Source organism: Idiotropiscis lumnitzeri, chromosome 8, assembly GCF_059441095.1.
Source record: "Idiotropiscis lumnitzeri isolate Australia: NSW breed Sydney's pygmy pipehorse chromosome 8, RoL_Ilum_1.0, whole genome shotgun sequence".
Taxonomy (NCBI): Eukaryota; Metazoa; Chordata; class Actinopteri; order Syngnathiformes; family Syngnathidae; genus Idiotropiscis; species Idiotropiscis lumnitzeri.
Window position 1 is genome coordinate 16,668,882 of NC_142398.1, and position 21,761 is coordinate 16,690,642.

At 41.4% G+C, this 21,761-nt stretch overlaps 4 protein-coding genes across 5 annotated transcripts; 3 read left to right on the plus strand and 1 right to left on the minus strand.

Annotated features, from left to right (window-relative positions):
* The first annotated feature begins 479 nt into the window (after nucleotides 1-479).
* On the plus strand, nucleotides 480-5,327 carry LOC148332409 (leucine-rich repeat LGI family member 2-like). The gene is made up of 8 exons (XM_088303840.1): nucleotides 480-827; nucleotides 1,023-1,094; nucleotides 1,464-1,535; nucleotides 1,631-1,702; nucleotides 1,825-1,896; nucleotides 2,091-2,260; nucleotides 3,168-3,332; nucleotides 3,754-5,327. The coding sequence occupies exons 1-8, from the start codon at nucleotides 661-663 to the stop codon at nucleotides 4,587-4,589; spliced, it is 1,626 nt and encodes a 541-aa protein (XP_088159966.1). The 5' UTR covers nucleotides 480-660; the 3' UTR covers nucleotides 4,590-5,327.
* A 571-nt stretch (nucleotides 5,328-5,898) lies between these two features.
* Nucleotides 5,899-11,014, plus strand: LOC148332410 (coiled-coil domain-containing protein 149-like). 2 transcript variants are annotated; one of them, XM_088303841.1, is made up of 14 exons: nucleotides 5,899-6,120; nucleotides 6,195-6,247; nucleotides 6,925-7,086; nucleotides 7,182-7,220; nucleotides 7,537-7,644; nucleotides 7,953-8,069; nucleotides 8,162-8,334; nucleotides 8,417-8,489; nucleotides 9,042-9,126; nucleotides 9,272-9,416; nucleotides 9,501-9,577; nucleotides 9,786-9,821; nucleotides 9,906-9,947; nucleotides 10,030-11,014. In XM_088303841.1, the coding sequence occupies exons 2-14, from the start codon at nucleotides 6,197-6,199 to the stop codon at nucleotides 10,479-10,481; spliced, it is 1,560 nt and encodes a 519-aa protein (XP_088159967.1). In that variant the 5' UTR covers nucleotides 5,899-6,120; nucleotides 6,195-6,196; the 3' UTR covers nucleotides 10,482-11,014. The 2 variants fall into 2 exon arrangements, with proteins under 2 accessions (XP_088159967.1, XP_088159968.1); XM_088303842.1 differs by lacking the exon at nucleotides 9,786-9,821 and having other exon boundaries at nucleotides 5,900-6,247.
* Nucleotides 11,015-11,095: 81 nt separating this feature from the next.
* Nucleotides 11,096-14,249, minus strand: LOC148332411 (extracellular superoxide dismutase [Cu-Zn]-like). The gene is made up of 2 exons (XM_088303843.1): nucleotides 13,842-14,249; nucleotides 11,096-12,184 (listed from the first exon to the last, which is right to left on the minus strand). Exons 1-2 carry the CDS (start codon nucleotides 13,853-13,855, stop codon nucleotides 11,551-11,553), a joined length of 648 nt encoding a protein of 215 aa, XP_088159969.1. The 5' UTR covers nucleotides 13,856-14,249; the 3' UTR covers nucleotides 11,096-11,550.
* A 118-nt stretch (nucleotides 14,250-14,367) lies between these two features.
* Nucleotides 14,368-21,452, plus strand: LOC148332412 (ATP-dependent RNA helicase DHX15). The gene is made up of 14 exons (XM_088303839.1): nucleotides 14,368-14,559; nucleotides 15,939-16,287; nucleotides 16,382-16,575; nucleotides 16,654-16,813; nucleotides 17,053-17,271; nucleotides 17,565-17,732; nucleotides 18,054-18,140; nucleotides 18,212-18,361; nucleotides 18,437-18,545; nucleotides 18,928-19,119; nucleotides 20,079-20,201; nucleotides 20,358-20,548; nucleotides 20,795-20,964; nucleotides 21,038-21,452. The coding sequence occupies exons 1-14, from the start codon at nucleotides 14,498-14,500 to the stop codon at nucleotides 21,153-21,155; spliced, it is 2,292 nt and encodes a 763-aa protein (XP_088159965.1). The 5' UTR covers nucleotides 14,368-14,497; the 3' UTR covers nucleotides 21,156-21,452.
* Nucleotides 21,453-21,761: the final 309 nt, after the last annotated feature.

A 21,761-nucleotide genomic window follows, 5' to 3' on the forward strand; every position in this document is an offset into this window, starting at 1 on the left:
GTCTGGTGAGCCCAAAACACATCTCATCAAACTATGGGCTCTATTTTTGTTCCGCGTACAAGTCTGCGCCTAAAACATTTGCCTTGACCGTGGGAATCGTGTGTGATAAGCCGGGGAGGGTGTTCAAATATAGACACATTTATATATATCTGTTTCATTTATTAAAAGGTCAATTATATTGACAAATAGAACAATTTAGAATGTGCACGAATTACATATTTTTTAGATTGACCATTTTTTACTTTTTACACTTCATTTACGGGTATGAATGTCCTGGCAAGTCTGTCACTTTTAAAAATCAAATGTGGTCCCTTGGCTGAAACGTTGACACACCACTAGGCTGTGCGTGCTCCCAAAAAATTAATTAATTAATTTAAAAAAGCCCACCCCGTGGTTACAGTGTAATGATTGGATGAATTAGATTAAAAAAAAAATAAAGAAAATAAAAATAATAAATAGCGGATGCCGCATGAGCCGGTTGCATCATCAACGTTGTTCTTGCCGGCGTAGCCGCGTGTCAGTCGGTGCCAGGACAGGAGTGTCCTCGACTGCTGCATTCTGGATGTCACCCCGACGGATAAACGGTGGCTGGTAGAGCGAATCGCGCTCATTTCTCCGTTTTACAACAACAACGACAGGAGACACCGAGAGACGCCCAACATGCACCGGCGTCTGCTCTTCTTGTTTGCTTTGCTGTGTATTTGCGGCGCTAACAAATGGAAAAAGAATTTTAAATGTCCTTCAGGATGTTCGTGCACGAAGGAGACCATCATGTGTGTTGGCACCTCGCACGTCCCGCGCACTGTGCCGAGTGACATCAACTCGCTGTAAGTAACATCTCTCAGCACTATTTAAACAAACTGTATACAATGTCCAGATTCAAGACGTATCATGAAAATATTTAAAAAAAAATAATTTGCATGGTTCAATTCACATACAAATAATGAATAAAAGTTCCTGTCATGGCTTCCGCTGCTAGGGCTCCAAATGTCCCAATATGAGTTTGTTTTATTCCCCACCAGGAGCATCGTAAACGGCTCCATTGCAGAAATCCCAGATGGGATGTTTTCACTCATGCCGTCTCTGCAGCTACTGTAAGTGTGTATGTGACTCTAATCAGGAATTATTAGCGCGGTTCTCAGCCAATAGAAGAGCTGAATCTAAAATGTGTTCTTTTAAAAATAGTATATGCTTTGTTTTGAGATTTTCATTGTATCTCTATAACTGCATTGCATTATACCGAGAGTTTAAAAAAATGAACAAAATATTGAAATTGGACATATAGATAATGTGGTGGTTAATGAAGTGTAGTCGTACCACAATATTAAGAGTTTTGTTTTCTACCTCTTAGACAAAATGCAATGCATTATTATCTTTTTTAAGGGCTGAATTTAAAATGATTGGAGCTTAGTAAATTGTGCAAGTGTCTAGTTTGCATTCAAATCTGCTCTCCTATTTTGCAGGCTTTTAAATGCAAACTCTTTGACCACAATTAAAGATGATGCTTTCAATGGACTTCCACATTTGGAGTATTTGTGAGTAATTTCAAGTAGCACATGAGCACAACTACTGAGAAAAGTCCATTTTGTATCTCGTCCGCCTATTTATGCATCCCAATTGTGCTTAACAGGTTCATTGAAGGGAATAAGATTGAAACCATCACCAAAAAGGCCTTCCGTGGCCTGCGAGATTTAACTCATCTGTAAGACCAGTTTCTTCACATTTGTATACAGCCAATTCTAAATCACAAACCATCCCAACTATTGGACCCACAACCAGCTATGAGTGTGATGTTATTATTCTCTCTTTGGGGCTCATGTTTAGATCCCTTGCCAATAACAAGATAAGATTCCTGCCAAGAGACCTGTTTTCTGACTTGGATTCATTGCTCGAAGTGTGAGTAAGCACTTTGTGAATAGTGTGTGGGGGTGTGTGTGCGTGTGTGCCTTACTGCACTTCAGCTGAGTCAGTCTGCACTTTCTGTTGGACAGCATTACAGTATCCAAAATGAATGTTAAACGCAAATATGAAGTCCCATTGTTACTGCATTTCTAGCATTAATTTGTATATTCCCCGTTGTTTGATGTTAGCGATCTACGAGGTAACGCTTTCCAGTGCAGCTGCGAGAACAAGTGGCTGATGACGTGGCTGAAAAACACAAACGCCACAGTGTCAGACGTCTTCTGCGCAGGCCCCAGTGACATGAAGGGCAAGCGTCTCAATGAGCTTCCCATCGCAGCAGGCCAGTGCATGTCTACAGGTAAACTGAAATTAAGATAAAGGGTCAAAAAATGGAATAAAGATGCCTTGTGTGAGAGGGAACAAAAGACAAGGAACTAATCAATGAAACTATTTAATAATTTAGTGTGACCTTACCCTGTGAAGGTCACTAACGCAGAGAGAGTCCATGCTTGCTGTTCTCTTGTATCTTTGCTCTATCTCAACCATATCATTTATTTTGTATTATTCATCAATTTCTGTGCGACTTATCCTTACTAGTGTGCAGGTGAGCTGGAGGCATCCCAGCCTACTTTAAGGGAGCGCAGGTTAAACCCTGGACTGGCTGCCAGCCAATTGAAGGGCTTTATTTTTTATTGTAAATTTCTCTTTCTCTCCATTTTTGTACATTAGTCTTATTGAGTATTTATTTTGTCTCATTTTTATATTTTTTTATTTTTATAAGTATTCCCTTTTTCTGTGAAACACTGTGCTACTTTTGCAGTTACTTATATTTATACTTTGCATGTTACTCTACATCAGGTGTGGGCAAACTACGGCCCGGGGGCCACATGCGGCCCATTAAACGTTTTAATCCGGCCCGTCAAACTTGAAAAAAATTAAATGAATAAACTTTGTTCATGTTTTATTTTCTTAATACTGTGGTTTTTCAAAGACATATTGTTGTAATGCTTTTGTTCACTTTCATTTAAAATTAAATGCATTTTTTTTCTCCGATGAGGTGAGGAACACTCCATCCATCTGTTCCTGGTCCGGCCCCTCTGTCAAATTTTAGAACCCATTGTGGCCCGCCAATCAAAAGGTTTGCCCACCCCTGCTCTACATGAAGGAATGATTGCCCGATTGATTGACGAAGCCATACACCTTCACGTTCTAAGGACATTTTCAATTATGTGCACATTGTTTTTGTTGTCTTTATCCCGCTGCAGACTTTGTGCGTCACCAGTCAATTGCCATTCAGTCCATGTCAGCGGATATCTTCTCCTTTAAGGAGGACATATATGTGGCCATGGCTGCGCCCAACTCTAACAGCTGTGTGGTCATGGAGTGGGATCACATCGAAATGAATTTCAGAAAATTTGACAACATAACAGGTTGGACCGCATCCATTTTGTGCAAGGATCAAATAAAAAATGTCTTTTATGTAAAGCAATTTTTCTATTTTTCTGAAAGTAGCCTGACTCTTGAAGAAGGTTTGCTGACAACTGACGAAAAACGGGACACCTTTTAAAAATAGCACACTGACGAATGACGGAATTGGGTTTTCGTCCATCACTTTAACCACAAATTTCCGGTAACTGACGGACTGACGGACTGACAAGTACGATTTAATTGACAAAAAATGACGAATGGGTATGCCCACTTTTGCAATATTTTCCAACATTTACTGAGCTATATGACATAATGTGTTTTAAATTAAAAATATATCAAACATGAAATATGGGCCCGTTTAGTTAGATAGAAAGTTATTATCGCTGTGTTGAACTGCGATTAAGAGACAATTTCTCTCCTCAGGGAAGTCTGTCGTTGGGTGCACGTCAGTTCTTGTCGACGAGCATGTCTTGATCATCGTCACGCAGCTCTTCGGGGGCTCCCACGTTTATAAGTTTGATGATCAGCAGAACAAGTTCACCAAGTTTCAATCCATCGAGGTCCTCAACATCTCCAAACCAAATGACATTGAGGTCTTCCGCATGGACGGCGAGTGGTACTTTGTGATAGTAGACAGCTCCAAAGCGGGCTTGTCGACTCTTTACAAGTGGACCGACCAACCAGAACAGAACCAAACTGGGTTCTATACTTATCAGTTCCTCCACGAATGGTTCCGCGATACAGATGCTGAGTATGTTGAAATGGATGGGAAGTCCTACCTCATTTTAGCCAGCCGCTCTCAACCGCCTGTCATCTACTTGTGGAACAAGAGCACCTTAAAATTCATGCTTCACAGTGAATTCCCAAATGCGGAGGACGTGGTGGCGGTCAAAGCTTTCCGAGTGGAAAATGAATTGTATCTGGCTATGACCTGCTACATTGGAGATTCCAAAATACTCAAGTGGACCACTAAGCAGTTCACAGAGATGCAGGCGCTTCCCTCTCGAGGGGCAATGGTCCTCCAGCCTTTCTCCTTCATGGACAGACATTATCTCGCTCTAGGCAGCGATTACTCCTTCACTCAAATCGACCTCTGGGACGCCGAGACCAAAACCTTCCAGAGGTTCAAGGACATCTACGTGCAGTCTCCACGGTCCTTTACTGCAGTCACCACCGACCGCAGGAATTTCATCTTCTCTTCCAGCTTTAAGGGCAAATCGATGGTCTTTGAGCATGTTGTGGTCGATTTAAGCTTATAAGGCAAAATACCCACTTTGGGTCTCAATCCAACATGTATGTGAGTCTGGAATACTCTTCCATCATATAAAAGAATTCCTGCACAATGGCAGGAAAGAAATTGAACTTCTACAGTAATTCCTTCTGATGAGCTTGTTGGCTCCTTGCATCGGAGTATGAATGTCAATGCAATACAATAAAGTGCTCTGGATACATGCACTATATGACTGAGCTTATTGTACAATAATATCTGTAGATGTCAGCATTTATTGTAGTTGTATCATGCAAAACATAGCCAAGAATGAAACGCCGGAAAAAAATATTTGCACTTTGACAGATTATTCAACTGTATTGCATCTGTGTACTTTCCTGGGAGGTACTCGTGAGGTAACTCTGGTGACTTGATGTGCACGATGAAGCTTTCTTACTCTCCGTCGGAATATTGGAGTGTATGAGTTTCATATTAATTATGTAATGCTCAACGCACAATATATATGTATATATATTGACCTATGCAAACTCCAAAACACAAGTCTGTGCTGCTATTGAAACGCTTCTTGTGAACCCTTTTCCACATGTTTTTTTCTTTAATTACAGACTGCAGTACAGGTTTATTTTAGACAACTGCTTCCCTTGACCAATAAAGGTGTGTATCCTTTATGATTACCAGTGTCTGATGAATGTACTGGCAATGCTAATAGTATATGTTTCATAAAAATCAAATCTTTTGTCCTGTATTAAAGAACAGATTGACCAAAGTTCACCTTGTTGTTTTTCTTGGCGATCTTTAAATGTGCTATTATAGCAATATTGCAAACAGAAAGCTATTTTTGCCTATACATTTCAAATTGACAACTTCTTCCATCATCAAAAGAATAAACGTGACCAGTCGTGAAAGATTTTAAAAGGATAAGTCATTCATGTGAACAAAATCGCATTTTCTATCATGCTACGTAAATCTTGCAATTAACAGTTTTTTTACTTTATTGAATCAATTAACAAACAATATAACATTATTTCATATTCAGTTCAAAAATTAAACCACCAATCATCAAATATTATATGGTATCAGTAAATCTGATTAAAAAATACATTGTGATATCACTAATAAAAAAAATATTTTCAAGGGGGGGCGGCAAACAAGTTATGACGTATTCTGACGTTAAGGAAATGGAGGGAGAATGGGGGCGGGGTAAAGAAAAAAAAAGAAGTGGGACCAAAGATCTTCGGGAATGCAAGAGATTAAATTTTTAGGGGCGGACATTACGTACAACATCCTAACTCAATTTGCTAACATCAGATATGTTTTGAAACCACGTGACGTTAAAACGTCACCAAGGGACATTGAGGAATCCGTACGATTGGCTGAATGAGACACACGTGACTCTTGCTAAAGCTAGCCAGCGAGAAACCCTTTTAAATGGCACTTGTTCTGGAGTTAAGCCGCTGAGAGCAGGAAACGGCCCCAAAAAAAATGCAGTGCCACTGCCCACAACAACATCTCTGATGATGACGTCAAGCTGATCGGCGCTGATGGCATAAACGCAGAAGAGGGTATTTTGAACAGAAAGGGCATATTTATTTGACTCACATTTTGACGCCAGTGGGGTTTTTCGTGCATGTCACAGCGATGGAACCGTCCAGGAGGAGCGACGGCGACTGGCAAGGGATGGTCAACGAGGTAAACACAAAACTCCACTGCCGTTGGAGTGACCGATCATTGACCTGGCTACTAGAATCACGCGTTTTGACGCTTGTTAGTCGCGCTAATTGCAACTATTGCTGGTTGAATAGCTCAGGTAGAAGCAGAGCTCTCCTTGCCTGCAGGGCACAGCACAAGGAAGTGATTTTCCCCTCACTTGCAGAGCGCAAAGATAATTCTGTTTTCCTCCGTGAATTTTGATTAGAAGCTTGATTATCACGAAATATGGATACCAACGTGATTTTTATCTGATAAGAATTAAATTACGAGCTAAAGGTACACAGTGGAAACTCGGGATTATGTAGAAATCCATGCAAGTGATTCTAAGTGAAAACAGGGAAAGCAGTGGCTTAATTTTCTATAAAGCATTTAATTGGACATTATCGAATGATCCTTTTACTACAACTGATGAGGATACCATCGGGGTCACGGGTGAGATGGAGCCTACCCATTTGACTTTGGGCTGAAGGTGGGATAGACCCTGGTCAACAGCCAATCACAGGGCACATGCAAACAAGTATTCTTACTCACATCCATGCCTATGGACCATCAATTTCCAGATGTCTGATTATTATATTGTACCCCCTGTCAACATTCAATTTTTTTAAACATCTGAAATTTCCTAAGTAATGGCATGAGTTTTCACACGTTCACAGTTCCTCATTTGTAAACGCAAGTTGGAGAGCAAGAAGGAAGCTCTGCTTATCCTGTCTAAGGAGCTGGACACATGCCAGCAGGAGAGGGATCAGTTCAAGCTGATGGCCAACCAGCTACGTGAGCGTCACCAAGGACTAAAAAAGAAATACAGGGAGCTCATTGTAAGATGATTGCAGACATTATCATCATCATTCACAATAGACAAAAAATGGAGTTCGCTCTGATGCATTGCATTCTTTTAATTTTCCCAAAACAGGATGGTGATCTGTCCCTGCCTCCCGAAAAACGAAACCAAGTAAGTTTTCATAAGGACCCCCTGTACATTATTTCCTAAATCGTGAGGCAGCAGGCAATGTTTTCGACTGTGCTTATTTGTATCTGCAGTTCCACTCAAAGTTATTGACCCCCCCCCTCTATCATTTATTTGTAACATTTCCAAACTTTCAATAGATTCCCACTTAAAATAAATAATGACCACTTCTATTATTAATTTGGTTGAGCTATGCAAGAATGGACAACCTGCCTTTGCCTGATCTCAACTGACTGCTCTAGTGTAATTAGTTTTATCCAAAATTCTCTATCGTGACTTAAGCTTATGGCCTCTTCCAAAGGTGAATTTAGCTCAGCTTCTGAGGGACTCAAGAGAAAAAAGCAACCGCCTCTCTGAGGAGGTGAAGGAGCTGAAGCAACGACTCGCCGAAGCTCAGGGAGACAACAAGGTGTGTGACATCACTCATGAGCTGAATCCATCCCAAAAAGTGATTTTATGTGGCCCACCAGAGCTTATGAGAATGTGATTTATTGAGGGGGAAAACGTTCTAGTCTGTTCAATTCCAGTATTTCTGTCAGTATAGAATCATTGCATTCAATAACTGTTAATCCTGTTGGATCCACAAGACTTTGTCTTAAAGTGTGAATTAGTTGGACGCTCTTGATTTCATGCATCATGGGTTATACCGTCGTATACTCAAATAACATGTTGATCTCTCAGAAGTGATCATACTCGGATGGCTTTATTGTCTCACAGCTCCTCCGTATGACTATCACCAAACAAAGACTGGGAGACGACGAGGTAGGCGCTCGCCATTTCCCGGCACACGAGCGTGAGGACCTGGTCAAACAGTTGGAAAGAGCCAGAGAGCAGGTGAACACAACTGACCACTTAAGATCTATCAACCCGGATGACCTCTGACTACATTGAGCGTACATACTTTATGTGTGTTGGTTCGGCTGTAGAATGAGTTGCTGGAGCACAGCACAAAGTCTCTCACCGACGAGCTTCAGGACGTACGAGCGGAGCGCGACGTGTTCCAGCAGAAGGCTCATCGCCTCAACGTGGAGATGAATCACATCGTTGGGAATGATGATGTTCGGATTTTAGATATTGATGCACTCTGCATGGAGAACAGGTTTGTCAATTTTAAAAACTTAACAAGTTGGATGTTGGTTTATTCACATTAAAGATTATTTAACAAGCGCTCACGACTTTAGGTATTTACATGATCGGCTGTGTCAGCTTCAGCAGGAGGTCACTTTGCTCAAGTCTAATCTGGGCAAGTACAAGGTACATTTATTTATTTTCATATGTTATGCAACCATGAAACACAACAAACACTTTTTTTTCAGTGCAACTACAGGAGAAAGCAAGCTTGATTGCCTTCAAATTGAAGACTGCATCTTTTATGCCATATTTTCTGCCATGATGAGGGTGTGCGATTGAGTGGAGCAAATTTTAAAAAACGATCTGAATGTTTAATTTGTGTGGATTTGTTTAAAAATGTGAACAGTGAAGAATTAATCTTGGAACTAATCCAAAAATTAATGAATAAAATCATGATTACGAATTAGCAAGAGAATAGAAGAGAATGCAATGCTCCTGGGATCAGAAAAATATAGGATATTAGGAAACCAGGAAACATTCACTATTATAGCTTTAACAAATAAAGTTTATCATTATACTTTGTATCTTTTTTTTTTAACTCGCTAATTAAAATGTAATTTACACTTATCAACTGTAGGGGGAGCCCAAGCGTTTAAAAAATACAGTTTGAAAAAAAGATGTACTTTTTTTTTTTTCATGTTTTTAATACTATATTAAAATTAAAATTTATTTCAGAGTGCATTGGAATCCAGGAAGAATACCAGAGTTTGCGGGAAGCCGAACAGCAGTGCTCTCACCGGGGTGCTCTCAGCCAAACAAGGTGTGATCTCATTCTCTCTCCACTAATCTCCCCATGACTTGAATTTTCTGGATGAAAACTGTCTGTAACGTGTTTGTGTGAGATCAAGTTTGACGACTCTATCTGGTGTGCGTGTGTGTGTGTGTGTGTGTGTGTGTGTATGCAGTGAAGGAGCTTTTGTCTGACGAAAGCGCGTGTACACTGCCCGTCACCGCCCAGTCAATCTCGGACCTGAAGTCTCTGGCCACCGCTCTGTTGGAAACCATCCACGAGAAGAACATGTTGATTCAGCACCAGCGACAAATTAACAAGTACTGACTGTTATCTTTCTCTGGCGTGGTCCATGTCTTCTTCAGCTACACAAGCTTGTCTATTAACGGATCCCTTATTGCCAGGGTTCTTGGAACTCGAGTTGCAGAACTGGAGAAGAAGCTCAAAACATTGGAGACGTCTGGATTGTGGAGTCTGCCGGGTAGATGCAAACTCAGTGATTATCACTAAGGGAAAATTTGTACAATAATAATAATGATTTATAAAGCCGCTTGAATCCTGATTGCTTCGCCTAAAGCTATCTTGTAGAGGACCACTTAATGTCGTTGAAAAATAAACGGTGGACCTCAGAAGTTGTCATCAACATGCTAATCATGCATTCCTCTGCTTCTTGCATTTTGCTCCCAAAGGCCTCACTTACCATATCTCTGTGGGCATAAGTGGAAGTATGTTTCTCTTTCATTTTCTTTTTGTTACTGGGAAACTATGAAAAAAAAAAAGTGAACCAACTCTGTTTTCCTGCGCAACAGAGGGAAAAGACGGCTGCAACACTCAACCACCAGCAACACCAGGTTGGCAGTCATAAACATAAAGATGTCTACTCCCTCATCACGTGTTACTCAGTGACGTATTTACGCATGTATGTTCTCACAGGAGAGCCACAGCAGTGCTCATCAGGACAACCAATACAAGAGAGTGAAACACCAGCACAACTCCCCAAATCGTCCCGGTCGACTTTCCCTTCAGCTGAGGAGAAACCTTCCAGTCCTCAATTAAGAAGCTTGCCAAACAGCGCCGAGCACCGTGCAGGTGACCAATCCAAGGATGTCGAGAGTGCAGGTGAAGTCTTTGCCACCACGATAGATGTGAACACACCCCTTCTGTCAGACACCCCTCAGCGACCATCTGTCACATCCGACCACACGAGAAGAGAAACGAAAGATGAAGAGGAAGCGGAGAACGCTGAAACGGAATGTATCATCGTAGAGGAACATGTTCATATTCCCTCCCACGCCGTTGCGGCAATTCCCTTCGAAAAGGAGCAGGAGATCCGAGAAGATCAGGGATTTTTTCTCGGGACAGACGATATGGCGTGTTCTGTTTGATCCGCTCAAGTTTCGGAAGGGATGATAAAATCCAAGCAAGATAGTTGTGCTTCCACATTAGCGCCGTGCATTCCACAATAGTTCGGATGTTACTAGTTACTGAACTTATATTTCGTTTAAGGAAGCACACGCTCCTATACAACGATTGTGCTTAAAAAGCAGAGAATCGTGTAGATTGTTGCTCTTGTCTCTGATCATTTTAGACAAAGCTACTTCTCCATGAGGACTGAACGCTTCAAAGCAAACTATCAAACCATTTTCGTAAAGACACTACATTTTGTAGTTGAAGTGAATTGTGCAAAATATATCTGTGGGGTCCAGCGCCAAAATGTGGTAAATAACAGCGTATATGAAGGAAGTTCTTCAATATATATAGACTCCTTGTAGAAGTAAAATAAAAGACATTAGTACTCAGAAACCACTCTGCCAAGGATGTAACAGTTAACGGAACAGCAAACACGGCAAATTCGATCGCACATTAGATTTTGCCATGAAATTAATCTGGATCTGATTAAAATTAAAATCTGATTTAATTTGATGACGTATTTCGGAAATTAATCAGTGATAAGGGAAAAATATCCTTGGCGGACAGAAGTCATTAAAACAACTCATAGTTGCACAGCTGTGTAATTTTATTTCACAATATTGTCATTTGAATCCACTCAGCGTGAATGTTTGAAGTTTGTAGATGTTGTCATTTACAAGCATTCATTGGTGGACACAAAACAAGAATCCTTTTTTATTATTATTATTTATTTTAAAGAATATGTCTGTGTAAGGTAGACCAAGGTGGCATCATGGATGTGTGGTTCGCCCCCTGAGGTGGGGGGGCTGTATTTGTATTTCTGTATTTCAATGATGTGTGGTGAAATAACAAAAAAATTATTATATGTTGTCTTTAATTTCTTCAAAATAAACCACTTTTCACATGTTTTCTCAACAAAGTGGGCTGGTTGACTTGTGGAATGAGCTGCCATTTACTTTGAAAGCTTAGCTCGTTTTACATAGGAGCATGTAGCCAAAAGTTGAAGATTATAATAATACATGAACGGCAACCCACAATCATGAATTAAATTCTCCTCAGGCGCCTATTGATTGGCCTGGAGTATGTCTTCCAGAGATTGGAAGAGGCAATCCCAATAACGCAGCACCCGAGCCTGCGTCCTGAATTTCCATGAAGCAGACTGCCAGCATCTCCCCCAAGGCCAAAGTCATCCCGCCTCTCATGAATCACCACCGCTCTTCCAAGCACAGACAGACTGCCAAATAGCGTGGCCTCCGACTCAAACGCTGCATTGATTCTGTCTTGTTGGGGCACAAAGTTTCCAAAATCGCCGGGGTGGTTGGGGTGATTGACCCCGAGAGGGTTGTAGTGGCCTCCGGTGGAATCGCACCCCTGCTGCAGGTCTCCATACTGATGAATGTGCATCGCTCTGGGCTCTGGCTCGCTCCCCAGGGGGAATACATGCAACCGGAGAAGGACTTGGAGCTTTCCATGAGGATAATCCTGCTTAAAGAGCACTTGGCCGTAGACTTTGGGCAAACCCTGAGCCAGCGAGGAGCTTGGTTTCACTTTACAGGCTGCATACAAAGTGCCATTGTTTTGCCAGACCTCTGCTGGAGCCAAGGTGTCGGTGTTGGCCGAGGCGCACTGACAGATGGACAGCACAAACAGAAGTGATGCCCCCACCACACATTTTGGCCTGCAAGATATGAAAACAGCAAATGACGATGACGTTGGTACATGGAATACAATACAAATGCAAAACAATAATTGGAAAACAAGATTTTTAATGTTCAACCTGAAAAACTCCCCCAACACTGAATATTAACTCATTTTGCGTTTGATGCCCAGAACACATTCTAAAAAAAGATGGGACGAAGTGTTATATCACCTTTGCTTTGGACTAAACTAATTTGGAAACTGGGGACTAATTGTTCAAGGGTGGGTCTTTCCTATGCCTGCTGGACGTCCAACTTCACTTGCGCAACAGTCTGGAATTGCATATTTTCAATGTGAAAAGGGTCTGGAATGTTGCCAAACAAGTCTTGTAAGTTGTACTCACATTTTTTTTACAACAAAGACACACTATTGTAATCTGCAGGGATGTCCCTGAAAAGGACTGGCAGCATAGATTACTCTGAAATGTGTATTCAGCTTTTCTGCATTAACCCTAAAATGGGCACCAATACCCCAAGCCCCTTACAATAAATATGTTGGTTGTTGAACGTTGCCCTGATAAACAATCCTGATGGTCTTTTTCATCTTGGGGCTGTGGTCACAATGTCCATGAGTTCTAAAATGATTTATTTACATTGAGAGGATTTTCATGTGTCATTTTCATGGTAAGCACATCGGCATCATAGAACTGAGGTTGGGGGTTCGGATCCTGGCCCTGGCCTTCCTGTGTGAGGTTTTTGCGCATTCTACCACTCTTTGTGCCTGTTTTTCCGGTACGTCCACATTTCAAAAACATGCAAGTTAGTTTCAATGAATTTAATGAATTGAATTTATGAATTACATTTTGGTGCAAATATTGTCTATATTTTCCCAGTGATTTTATGGCAACCAGTACAGGGTGTGTACCGTACATTTCCCCCACAGAGGTTCCAGTAGATGTGTGATCCTTATTTGTAAAAGCTGTACAGAATTTATTTTTTTTTTTATCCATACTCCTCATTAGCATTTTTCTTTAATCTTAATGCTATTCATGACATCTGCTTGGTGAAATTGGTTTGGGCTTGCAATCAATTCTGAATTAATTGTATTAGTCATATCGTACTAAGCAGTCAGATTCTGACACATGTTGCAATGAGTGCCATTTTGGTTGAACTGGTTCATCATACTTTTCCTATCATTTTCATTACAAATTGTCGTCTGTGGTGGCATCACAAAAAATGCAGGAGAAAAAGCTAAGCTACAAATTTGGGGTTCGAAATGATCAATGATCAGCTTATTGATCATTATTGGGTTGCTCGTTGAGGTGAATTCTTATCAGAGTTGCACTTATTTGACTTTTGGAGGGGGGTCATTTGCGGTGCAGAGGTAATACAGATCATATTTATCGTTTTTGGGGTTTTTTTAAACGTGGTTTTTATTATTAAAAAAAAAAAGATTTTGTGAGTGTGTTTTTGTGTCCGCACAACGAGCTAATCAAACCAGGAAGCTTGTCATATATGCAGACTTCAATTAGCCAATAAACAAAAAAAGTTACACATAATAAAAACTTCAAAATGCGGTATATCATACAATGCTGTCAAAGTTGGAAAGTCACCAGTTGCAGCGCGTCAGCATCACGCACAAACAAACAAACCTTTAAGTGCCTAAATTAGCCTGTTAAATTAATGAATTATACTCACCAGTTCTGATGCATTGTCACGAAAATCGAGAGAGCGTTGCAGAAGACGAAAAAAATGTACTTTCACTCGGGCGTTTTTGCTACAGGAATCATGTGATGAACAAAGCGACGTTTTTCTCCTATTTGTCTGTATAAAGAGCGACTCCGTGGGCGTCGCTTTTGTCGAGGGTGGAGCGAAAATACGCATTTTATTATGTCTAATTTATAGATTGTCATAATATTGGTATAGTTTTATAGTCACTGTGTTTTAAGATAACATCAATGTTGATATTAATTTTACCCGACGGATTCCGCGGTGATGCATGCTGTATAATAATTCGATCTCATTATATAATGGAGCAGTAGACGAAATGTTTTGGTGAGTACGTTCCTTGTGGACCAAGAACAGCTAAAAAATCACAAATCCTCACAAGTTCCGTTGGGTTTTATCAAAGCCCGGAGGATTAATGCTCGTATTATATGAGGAAATTTAGTATTTCGGGCGTGTGATGTGGCGAAATAGACACATTCCTCCTCCCGGACAGCTGGTGGCTGTATTGCGCTTAGTGACTACGAGGCGAGGAAGAACCAAATCAGGAAACGCCGTCGCATTAAACCGGGCGAAGTAGTGGCCGCGGTTATTGATTATTTAAAGGCACGCTCTGTTATCTCCTAAAAATGTCCAAAAGACATCGTTTGGATTTGGGTGATGATTACTCCAGTAAAAAAAGATCTGAAGGGTAGGTGCGGCGCTTACTGAACGTGTCTGCTGAAACACTTCAGTCGCTGGCGGACTGTTGCTAGTTGGATAAAAGCCTGCGTTGTGGTTTAATGAGACAATATAGCTGACCTTAGCGGTTTGTGTTATAGTTGACACGACGACTTGCAGGTGATATTATCTTTAATGCGCCCAAGGCAATTCAATTAACGTATTTTGTGCGTTCTGCATTCGCTTGCGTCACTATTAGAGTTTGTTGCACGTGTATGAAGTTAGCGGGATGGTAGCAGCCATACCTGCTAGCTAAGCTAACTAGCTAGCACGCTAGCCCAAGCGGCAAACGAGAGTATTTTTTTTAAATTACGTCTTTCGCTTTTATTTTGTTAACCGTACGTTTTCCCCATATTTAAATTGCATTGAATACATTCAATACGGTATTTTGTCTGGGGGTTTAGTCAACACATAATCGCCGTCATGTAATGTTTAATCAACTATCATTGGAATTTACGGTCCGCTTGTATGTTCAATTCATAAAATCAGAGGCATCAACCATGATTGACTTAAATGATGCGTCGATGGAGGGCTGATTTCATTTTCGTCTGTACCAAAAGCAAAGGACAATGACATTAATAAAAAACACGGTTTTTATTTTTCCTTTTCTGGTATCAGATTCGCATTTTCCCTCACAAACACCGAAAAGTTTTTTTTCGAGCATTAACGGACTTTAATTTTTACAGTAATAACAGACTTACCTTGACTTATGAGTGACCCAACTTAAGAGTTTTCCAAGTTTGCTGTTGCTCTAATTTCTAATTGAATGTTTTAAAGATTGTTTCGCTGCTATCCAACATTTGATAAACAGCGAGATAAGCGGCATCGAGTGTGCGGTAAAAAAAAAAAAAAAGCAACAAATCAAGGTCTTTATTATGTATTTCACCTATCTTTAACCACGTATTGGGTAATCTGAAAGGAATCCTTCCACCGGGCCCTGTTTTGTAATGCGCAAAACAATGTGAAAATGTTTTTGCTCATGTCATCTGTGTCTTAACGGGAGTTAAAGCTGCAAGTCACTTATTGAAAAATATTTGTTGAAGAGGTCAGAAAAAGTAAGTCAGAATACAGCGACTGAATCATGAAGCTGACTACACTGACTGTGCTTTTAAAAACTGGATCCTCTCTGTTCGCAGCCATTCGTTTACTTCAGGCACTACAGGTCACTTAGGACATGCGTTGAACTAGATATTTAAAAAAAAAAAAAAAAGTCTTTGCAAATGAACTCTAGTCGATGAAATAGAACAATGGCTCAGCCCCCCATTTCAAAGTATATTGGAACATCAGTAGAGCACATGAATGAACGAATGAACTAATTAATTTAACATTGTGTTTTATTGACGCTCACAGGCGTGACAGAGACTCAGATCGCGACCGCGGAGATCATTCCAGGGACAGGGACCGAGACCGGGATCGCGACCGTGACAGGGACCGGGACCGCGAAAGAGACACAAAGTCTTCAAGTGTGCCACCTAAAAGCACACCGGCCATCATCACCATGCCTCAACTGAAGCAGATGGCCATGCAGCAGCAAATCAATCCTTTCACTAACCTGCCGCACACGCCTCGCTATTATGAGATTCTGAAGAAAAGGTTACAGCTCCCTGTGTGGGAATACAAGGAAAACTTCAGTGACATCATCACACGCCATCAGAGCTTTGTCCTTGTAGGAGAGACTGGCTCTGGCAAGACAACACAAGTGAGAAAACCCATACACAAAAGTGCTGTTCTATTAGGATGTAAATTTATTTATTTATTTTCGAAATTCATGAGACTTTTGATTTTCCCTGTAGATCCCTCAATGGTGCGTGGACATGGTGAGGAGCATCCCTGGTCCAAAGAGGGCAGTTGCCTGTACTCAGCCAAGGAGAGTGGCAGCCATGAGTGTGGCCCAAAGAGTGGCAGACGAAATGGACGTGATGCTTGGACAGGAAGTTGGCTACTCCATCCGATTTGAAGACTGTAGTTCTGCCAAAACAATACTGAAGTAAGGCAGTGGCTCTACTTGTTTATTATGGACACCACACATTTTCACCTGTCTACTTCCATGTTCTGGTCATTTTAGGTACATGACAGATGGTATGTTACTAAGAGAGGCGATGAATGACCCTCTTCTAGAGCGGTATGGTGTTATTATACTGGACGAGGCCCACGAACGAACGCTAGCCACTGATATTTTGATGGGAGTGCTGAAGGAGGTGGTGCGGCAGCGAGCAGATCTCAAGGTTTGTATGCTGTCACACATTTGGAATTTGTGGGCACTCATTGAAACACATTTCCAATCACGAGGTTGTCCGGAGCTCATTATCCTTCTTCTATGGGACTATAAAACATGTTTTTCCAATCCAGTTGATTCAACTTGTGTCGTTTTTTTCCCCTCCGCCCCTCTTTTTCAAATTCAAGACATTTTGAAGGAAACATTTACAAAAAAAAAAATGCTCAACAAGCTTTCCTTTTTACTCAGGTGATTGTTATGAGCGCAACACTGGATGCAGGGAAGTTCCAGGTGTACTTTGACAGTTGCCCCCTGCTGACAATTCCCGGCCGCACACACCCTGTCGAGATCTTTTACACGCCCGAGCCGGAGCGAGACTACCTCGAGGCCGCCATTCGCACAGTCATCCAGATTCATATGTGTGAGGAAGACGAGGGGGATTGTCTTCTCTTCCTCACCGGTCAAGAGGTGAGAGCATGCTTGATATTTAAGTCATTCATACAGTTCAACCTATTGGAGGTTGACACGAGTTGACTGCTTTCTCATCAAAAATAATATATACTGATGACTGGTTTGTTTTGAACGATGGAAGAAAATTCCCTCATCACAGCCGTCCCATACTATCTTGTCATGTTTGAGACGTCAACATAAACAGGCATCTGCTGACTTTGTTAGCCGCAGACAGAAAGTCGAATGAGATTTCAAAGTTTTGTGTAGTTTGTTTCTTTAGTTGTCTTAAACGTAAACGTTTTCCTCGGTAGGAAATTGACGAAGCGTGCAAACGGATCAAGCGTGAGGTCGATGACCTCGGGCCTGAAGTTGGAGACATCAAAATCATTCCACTGTATTCCACGTTGCCACCACAGCAGCAGCAGAGAATCTTTGAACCACCACCTCCACGGAAACCCAATGGTGCTATCGGAAGAAAGGTATTTTATCACACAATTGCGGGGTGGACAGCAAATTCAGGGACGCGTGGCAAACATTCATTATGATTATGATGACAATGCATGACCAATGATCACAGATATTAAATAACGTGTTGTGGATAATAAAAACATTTTGGGCTGTGGAAAAAAAAAAGGCAACGGATTGAGTTAAAAACGGTCAAAACGGCTGGAGAGTGTTTGTCCACATGCAATCAGCCCACACAAAGATGCAATAAAATTTTTTTTTTTTTTTGGGGGAGGTTCCAGTTCAGAATCAATGATTCATACCTTTCATTGTTGGTTTAACTGTTTGTTTTTCAGGTTGTGGTGTCGACAAATATTGCCGAGACCTCTCTCACAATTGATGGGGTGGTCTTTGTCATCGATCCTGGCTTTGCCAAACAGAAGGTGGGTTACTCACTTGAATCATGTTGCGATAAATATCATTTATAATGTGATGACTACAAATTTGTGTGCAGGTGTACAACCCTCGCATCAGAGTGGAGTCACTGCTGGTCACCGCCATCAGTAAAGCTTCTGCGCAGCAGAGGGCAGGACGAGCTGGTAGAACCCGTCCGGGGAAATGTTTCCGCCTTTATACAGAAAAAGCCTACAAAACAGAGATGCAGGTGACCGGCTAAAATAGTGTTCCTGCTCTTCATTAAGTCTTCTAAGAATGATACTAACCATGCTCTCTGTTTCAGGATAATACGTATCCAGAAATCTTGCGTTCTAATTTGGGGTCTGTGGTGCTGCAACTGAAAAAGTTGGGCATCGACGACCTCGTGCACTTCGATTTCATGGATCCTCCAGGTGAGTCTATGCGCTTGACAAAGAGCTCGCACAGAGGAAATTGAATCCAAATTTCACAGTATTGCTAAAATAGACACAGGACATTGCAATTTAATTAATTTTGAATACAACAAATATAAATTTAGCAACCTGTTATAGTTGACATTTAAAATGATAAATGTCATTAACTAATTAAGAATTTAATGTGAAAGTGTGGCACCAGTCCCTCAGTCTCTTGTGCCCTTAAAGGTGCAGCAGACTGAGGGAAGCTCATTATGCTTAAAAAGAAATCAATAAATGTACAATTACAACTGATTTATCGTGATTTATCTGTGAGGTTGAATGTGTTCCACCCCAAATTGAGTGTTGTTATCCATAATTTTATTCCTCAACCTCCTCTTAGCTCCCGAGACCCTGATGAGAGCCCTAGAGCTTCTCAACTATTTGGCGGCCCTCAACGACGACGGCGACCTGACCGAACTGGGCTCCATGATGGCAGAGTTCCCCCTCGACCCCCAGCTGGCCAAGATGGTCATCGCGAGCTGCGAGTTCAACTGCTCCAATGAGATCCTTTCCATCACTGCCATGCTGTCAGGTAATGGCCACGACTGGGCCAGCTCAGGGTCCCTGATGAATCCACATCAATTCACAAGGAGTCCAAAGGGTTCCGCAATTTGAAAGACTTACAATGCCAAAATGCTGTTTTTAGTTTGAGTATTTTAGATTTTCCAAGGCCAACTCAGAGTAATGAATACGTCATTGACGAAGAATATTCGGACTTCACAGGCCGGTTACTCGTGGATTTCAAATTTGAAAATCAGTGTCCCGCGTATCACTCTTGTGTATTTAGGCACACTGCATTGCATTAAGAGTGTGGGTTATTTCAGGTTAAAACAATTTGGAAACCTCCCCGCAGAAAACCTCTGCAGTGAAATCTCATTTGTTACGTTTTAATAGCAGCTGAAGTGTTTTAGGTCTCTTTACAGAGAAATTGAAAGTCTCATGAATTTAACACACTGTAGAGAATTGATAATAAACCTGCCACATTCAAATAAATAAATCGCCAAGTATATTAAATAAACCTTCAAAATGGTGACAAACCAAGACCTTCATTCAGCGCTCTGTGTCTGTGTCTGCAGAAGGTGTAACATCCAACAAAGGCAATGTCTAATATCTATAAATATTAATGCTACAATATAACAGCTCCAAAAAAAATTGTACAAAAAATGAAAAGAAATGGTCTGTAACATTTATGACCTAATAGGCAGGGACTATGATTAGAATATTTCTGTTTCTCACAAGTGTATGACTGTATCGGTTAAAAATGAGCAACTTTCCTAATACTTTGTAGTTGTGCAAAAACTTTTGTTTTCCAGATGTGCTTTAATGAGCTTCCCCCAACCCTCTCCGAGCTAAGGCTGCAGGCCCCCCTCGATAGAGCTTGTGGTCGTGCCACTTCCAGCTGTCACGTCTTAGGCTTTTCTCTATTGTTTTGTGAATTTTTGACTCATCCCTATGGGCGGCTTTGTTGGGGCCCATACCAACCTTGTTTAGTCCCACAGTGTTTTGTTCGCCCCACGGAGGCTAAGAAGGCCGCCGACGAGTCCAAGATGAGGTTCGCCCACATCGACGGCGACCACTTGACTCTGCTCAACGTCTATCACGCCTTTAAGCAAAGTGAGTGACAATCACACTCAGACAATTTGAGTACAGCGAACCCTCACGTCACCTAGTTTTAACGTACAATTTTGGGTAACAAAAAATAAGCCACATGCCAACTAGCAGGACTTTGCTTGAAATCCCCAAACGACTCCTTTTTGTTGTCCTCTCCAGATCACGAGGCAAACCAGTGGTGCTATGACAACTTTGTCAACTACCGCTCGCTGATGTCCGCTGACAACGTGCGGCAGCAGTTGTCCAGGATCATGGACCGCTTCAACCTGCCCCGCAGAAGCACGGAGTTCACCAGTCGAGACTACTACATAAACATCCGCAGGGCGCTCTGCACCGGCTTCTTCATGCAGGTTAGTACTGCTGGCGTACGGTCGGTCGATATATCCTGAAGTTTTCAATCCTGTTCCTCGACGGCCGGTGTCCTGCCGGTTTTTCTTGTCTCCCTGCTGCAACACACCCGATTCAAATGATCAGGATCGTTATCTAGCTTCTGCGGACCTTGCTGATTTTTCTTAAATGTAGTCGATGAGGCTTCTATGCCATTTGGCTCAAGGGACTGAATTTGACAAGACTTTTACTTGCTGTCTGACCTGCAGGTGGCTCATCTGGAGCGAACTGGTCATTACCTCACAGTCAAAGACAACCAAGTGGTCCAACTGCACCCATCCACAGTCTTGGACCACAAACCCGAATGGGTGCTCTACAACGAATTTGTCCTCACCACCAAAAACTATATCCGCACTTGCACAGACATTAAACCAGAGTGGTGCGTAACGACAACACTGAGCATGATTCTGTCTGTTGAAATGAGGTTTCTCATTCCGTCTCTTCTATTGCAGGTTGGTCAAGATCGCCCCCCAGTACTATGAAATGAGTAACTTCCCACAATGCGAAGCTAAACGACAGCTGGAGCGAATCGTTGCCAAACTAGAGAGCAAAGAGTATTCCCAGTACTAAACATTAACTAATAAGTGTCCTGAGATGACAGCATACCACATAGTTTTAGATCTTTCTGTATCATCGTATCTTAAAATTGTTGGCTCTTTAGCATTTTGATTTTGTTTTTTATATATTTTGTTAGCTTTCAGTTGTCTCCTCAAATTGATGTCCATTCTTCAACTGTAATGCCAGAAGGAAATATCGGCAAGCATTGGATCGCTATAAATATTTTCAAAAAGAATGTCTTGATGTTTTCCTGTAGGAAATTGTTGACTGCTGGCTTTGTTTCTTTAATAAAGGAGCTTTGACTTATTACTTTTTGATACAATTTGAATTTTATTGACAAAAATGCACTTTATGCATTACAAAATGATTATTCAACAGCATTCATTTACCAGTTGTCCCAGTTGTCTAGTCAGTGGCGGAGCTAGACTTTTATCTTTGGGGTGGCTGTGGCTATGTCAGGGGTTCCGCAAAACCAAAACACATTAACATCCGTTTTAATACTGAATACAATTCATGCACTTATGCATGCACAAACACACACTGTTACTATCTTCACAGTTACGTATGAAGACCAAAATGTACATTTTACGTTGCAAACAAAAATGTGCAACCGGCCAT

Excerpts from the sequence above, each read along its gene's own strand:
- LOC148332409 (XM_088303840.1), top strand. The coding sequence starts at position 661 with ATGCACCGGCGTCTGCTCTTCTTGTTTGCTTTGCTGTGTATTTGCGGC. Across the intron at positions 828-1,022 it reads CCGAGTGACATCAACTCGCT|GAGCATCGTAAACGGCTCCA; the intron begins GTAAGTAACATC and ends ATTCCCCACCAG. Across the intron at positions 2,261-3,167 it reads AGGCCAGTGCATGTCTACAG|ACTTTGTGCGTCACCAGTCA; the intron begins GTAAACTGAAAT and ends ATCCCGCTGCAG.
- LOC148332410 (XM_088303841.1), top strand. The coding sequence starts at position 6,197 with ATGGAACCGTCCAGGAGGAGCGACGGCGACTGGCAAGGGATGGTCAAC. Across the intron at positions 7,645-7,952 it reads AAGCTCAGGGAGACAACAAG|CTCCTCCGTATGACTATCAC; the intron begins GTGTGTGACATC and ends ATTGTCTCACAG. Across the intron at positions 9,948-10,029 it reads TCAACCACCAGCAACACCAG|GAGAGCCACAGCAGTGCTCA; the intron begins GTTGGCAGTCAT and ends ATGTTCTCACAG.
- LOC148332412 (XM_088303839.1), top strand. The coding sequence starts at position 14,498 with ATGTCCAAAAGACATCGTTTGGATTTGGGTGATGATTACTCCAGTAAA. Across the intron at positions 18,141-18,211 it reads CTGGCTTTGCCAAACAGAAG|GTGTACAACCCTCGCATCAG; the intron begins GTGGGTTACTCA and ends ATTTGTGTGCAG. Across the intron at positions 20,965-21,037 it reads ACAGACATTAAACCAGAGTG|GTTGGTCAAGATCGCCCCCC; the intron begins GTGCGTAACGAC and ends CTTCTATTGCAG.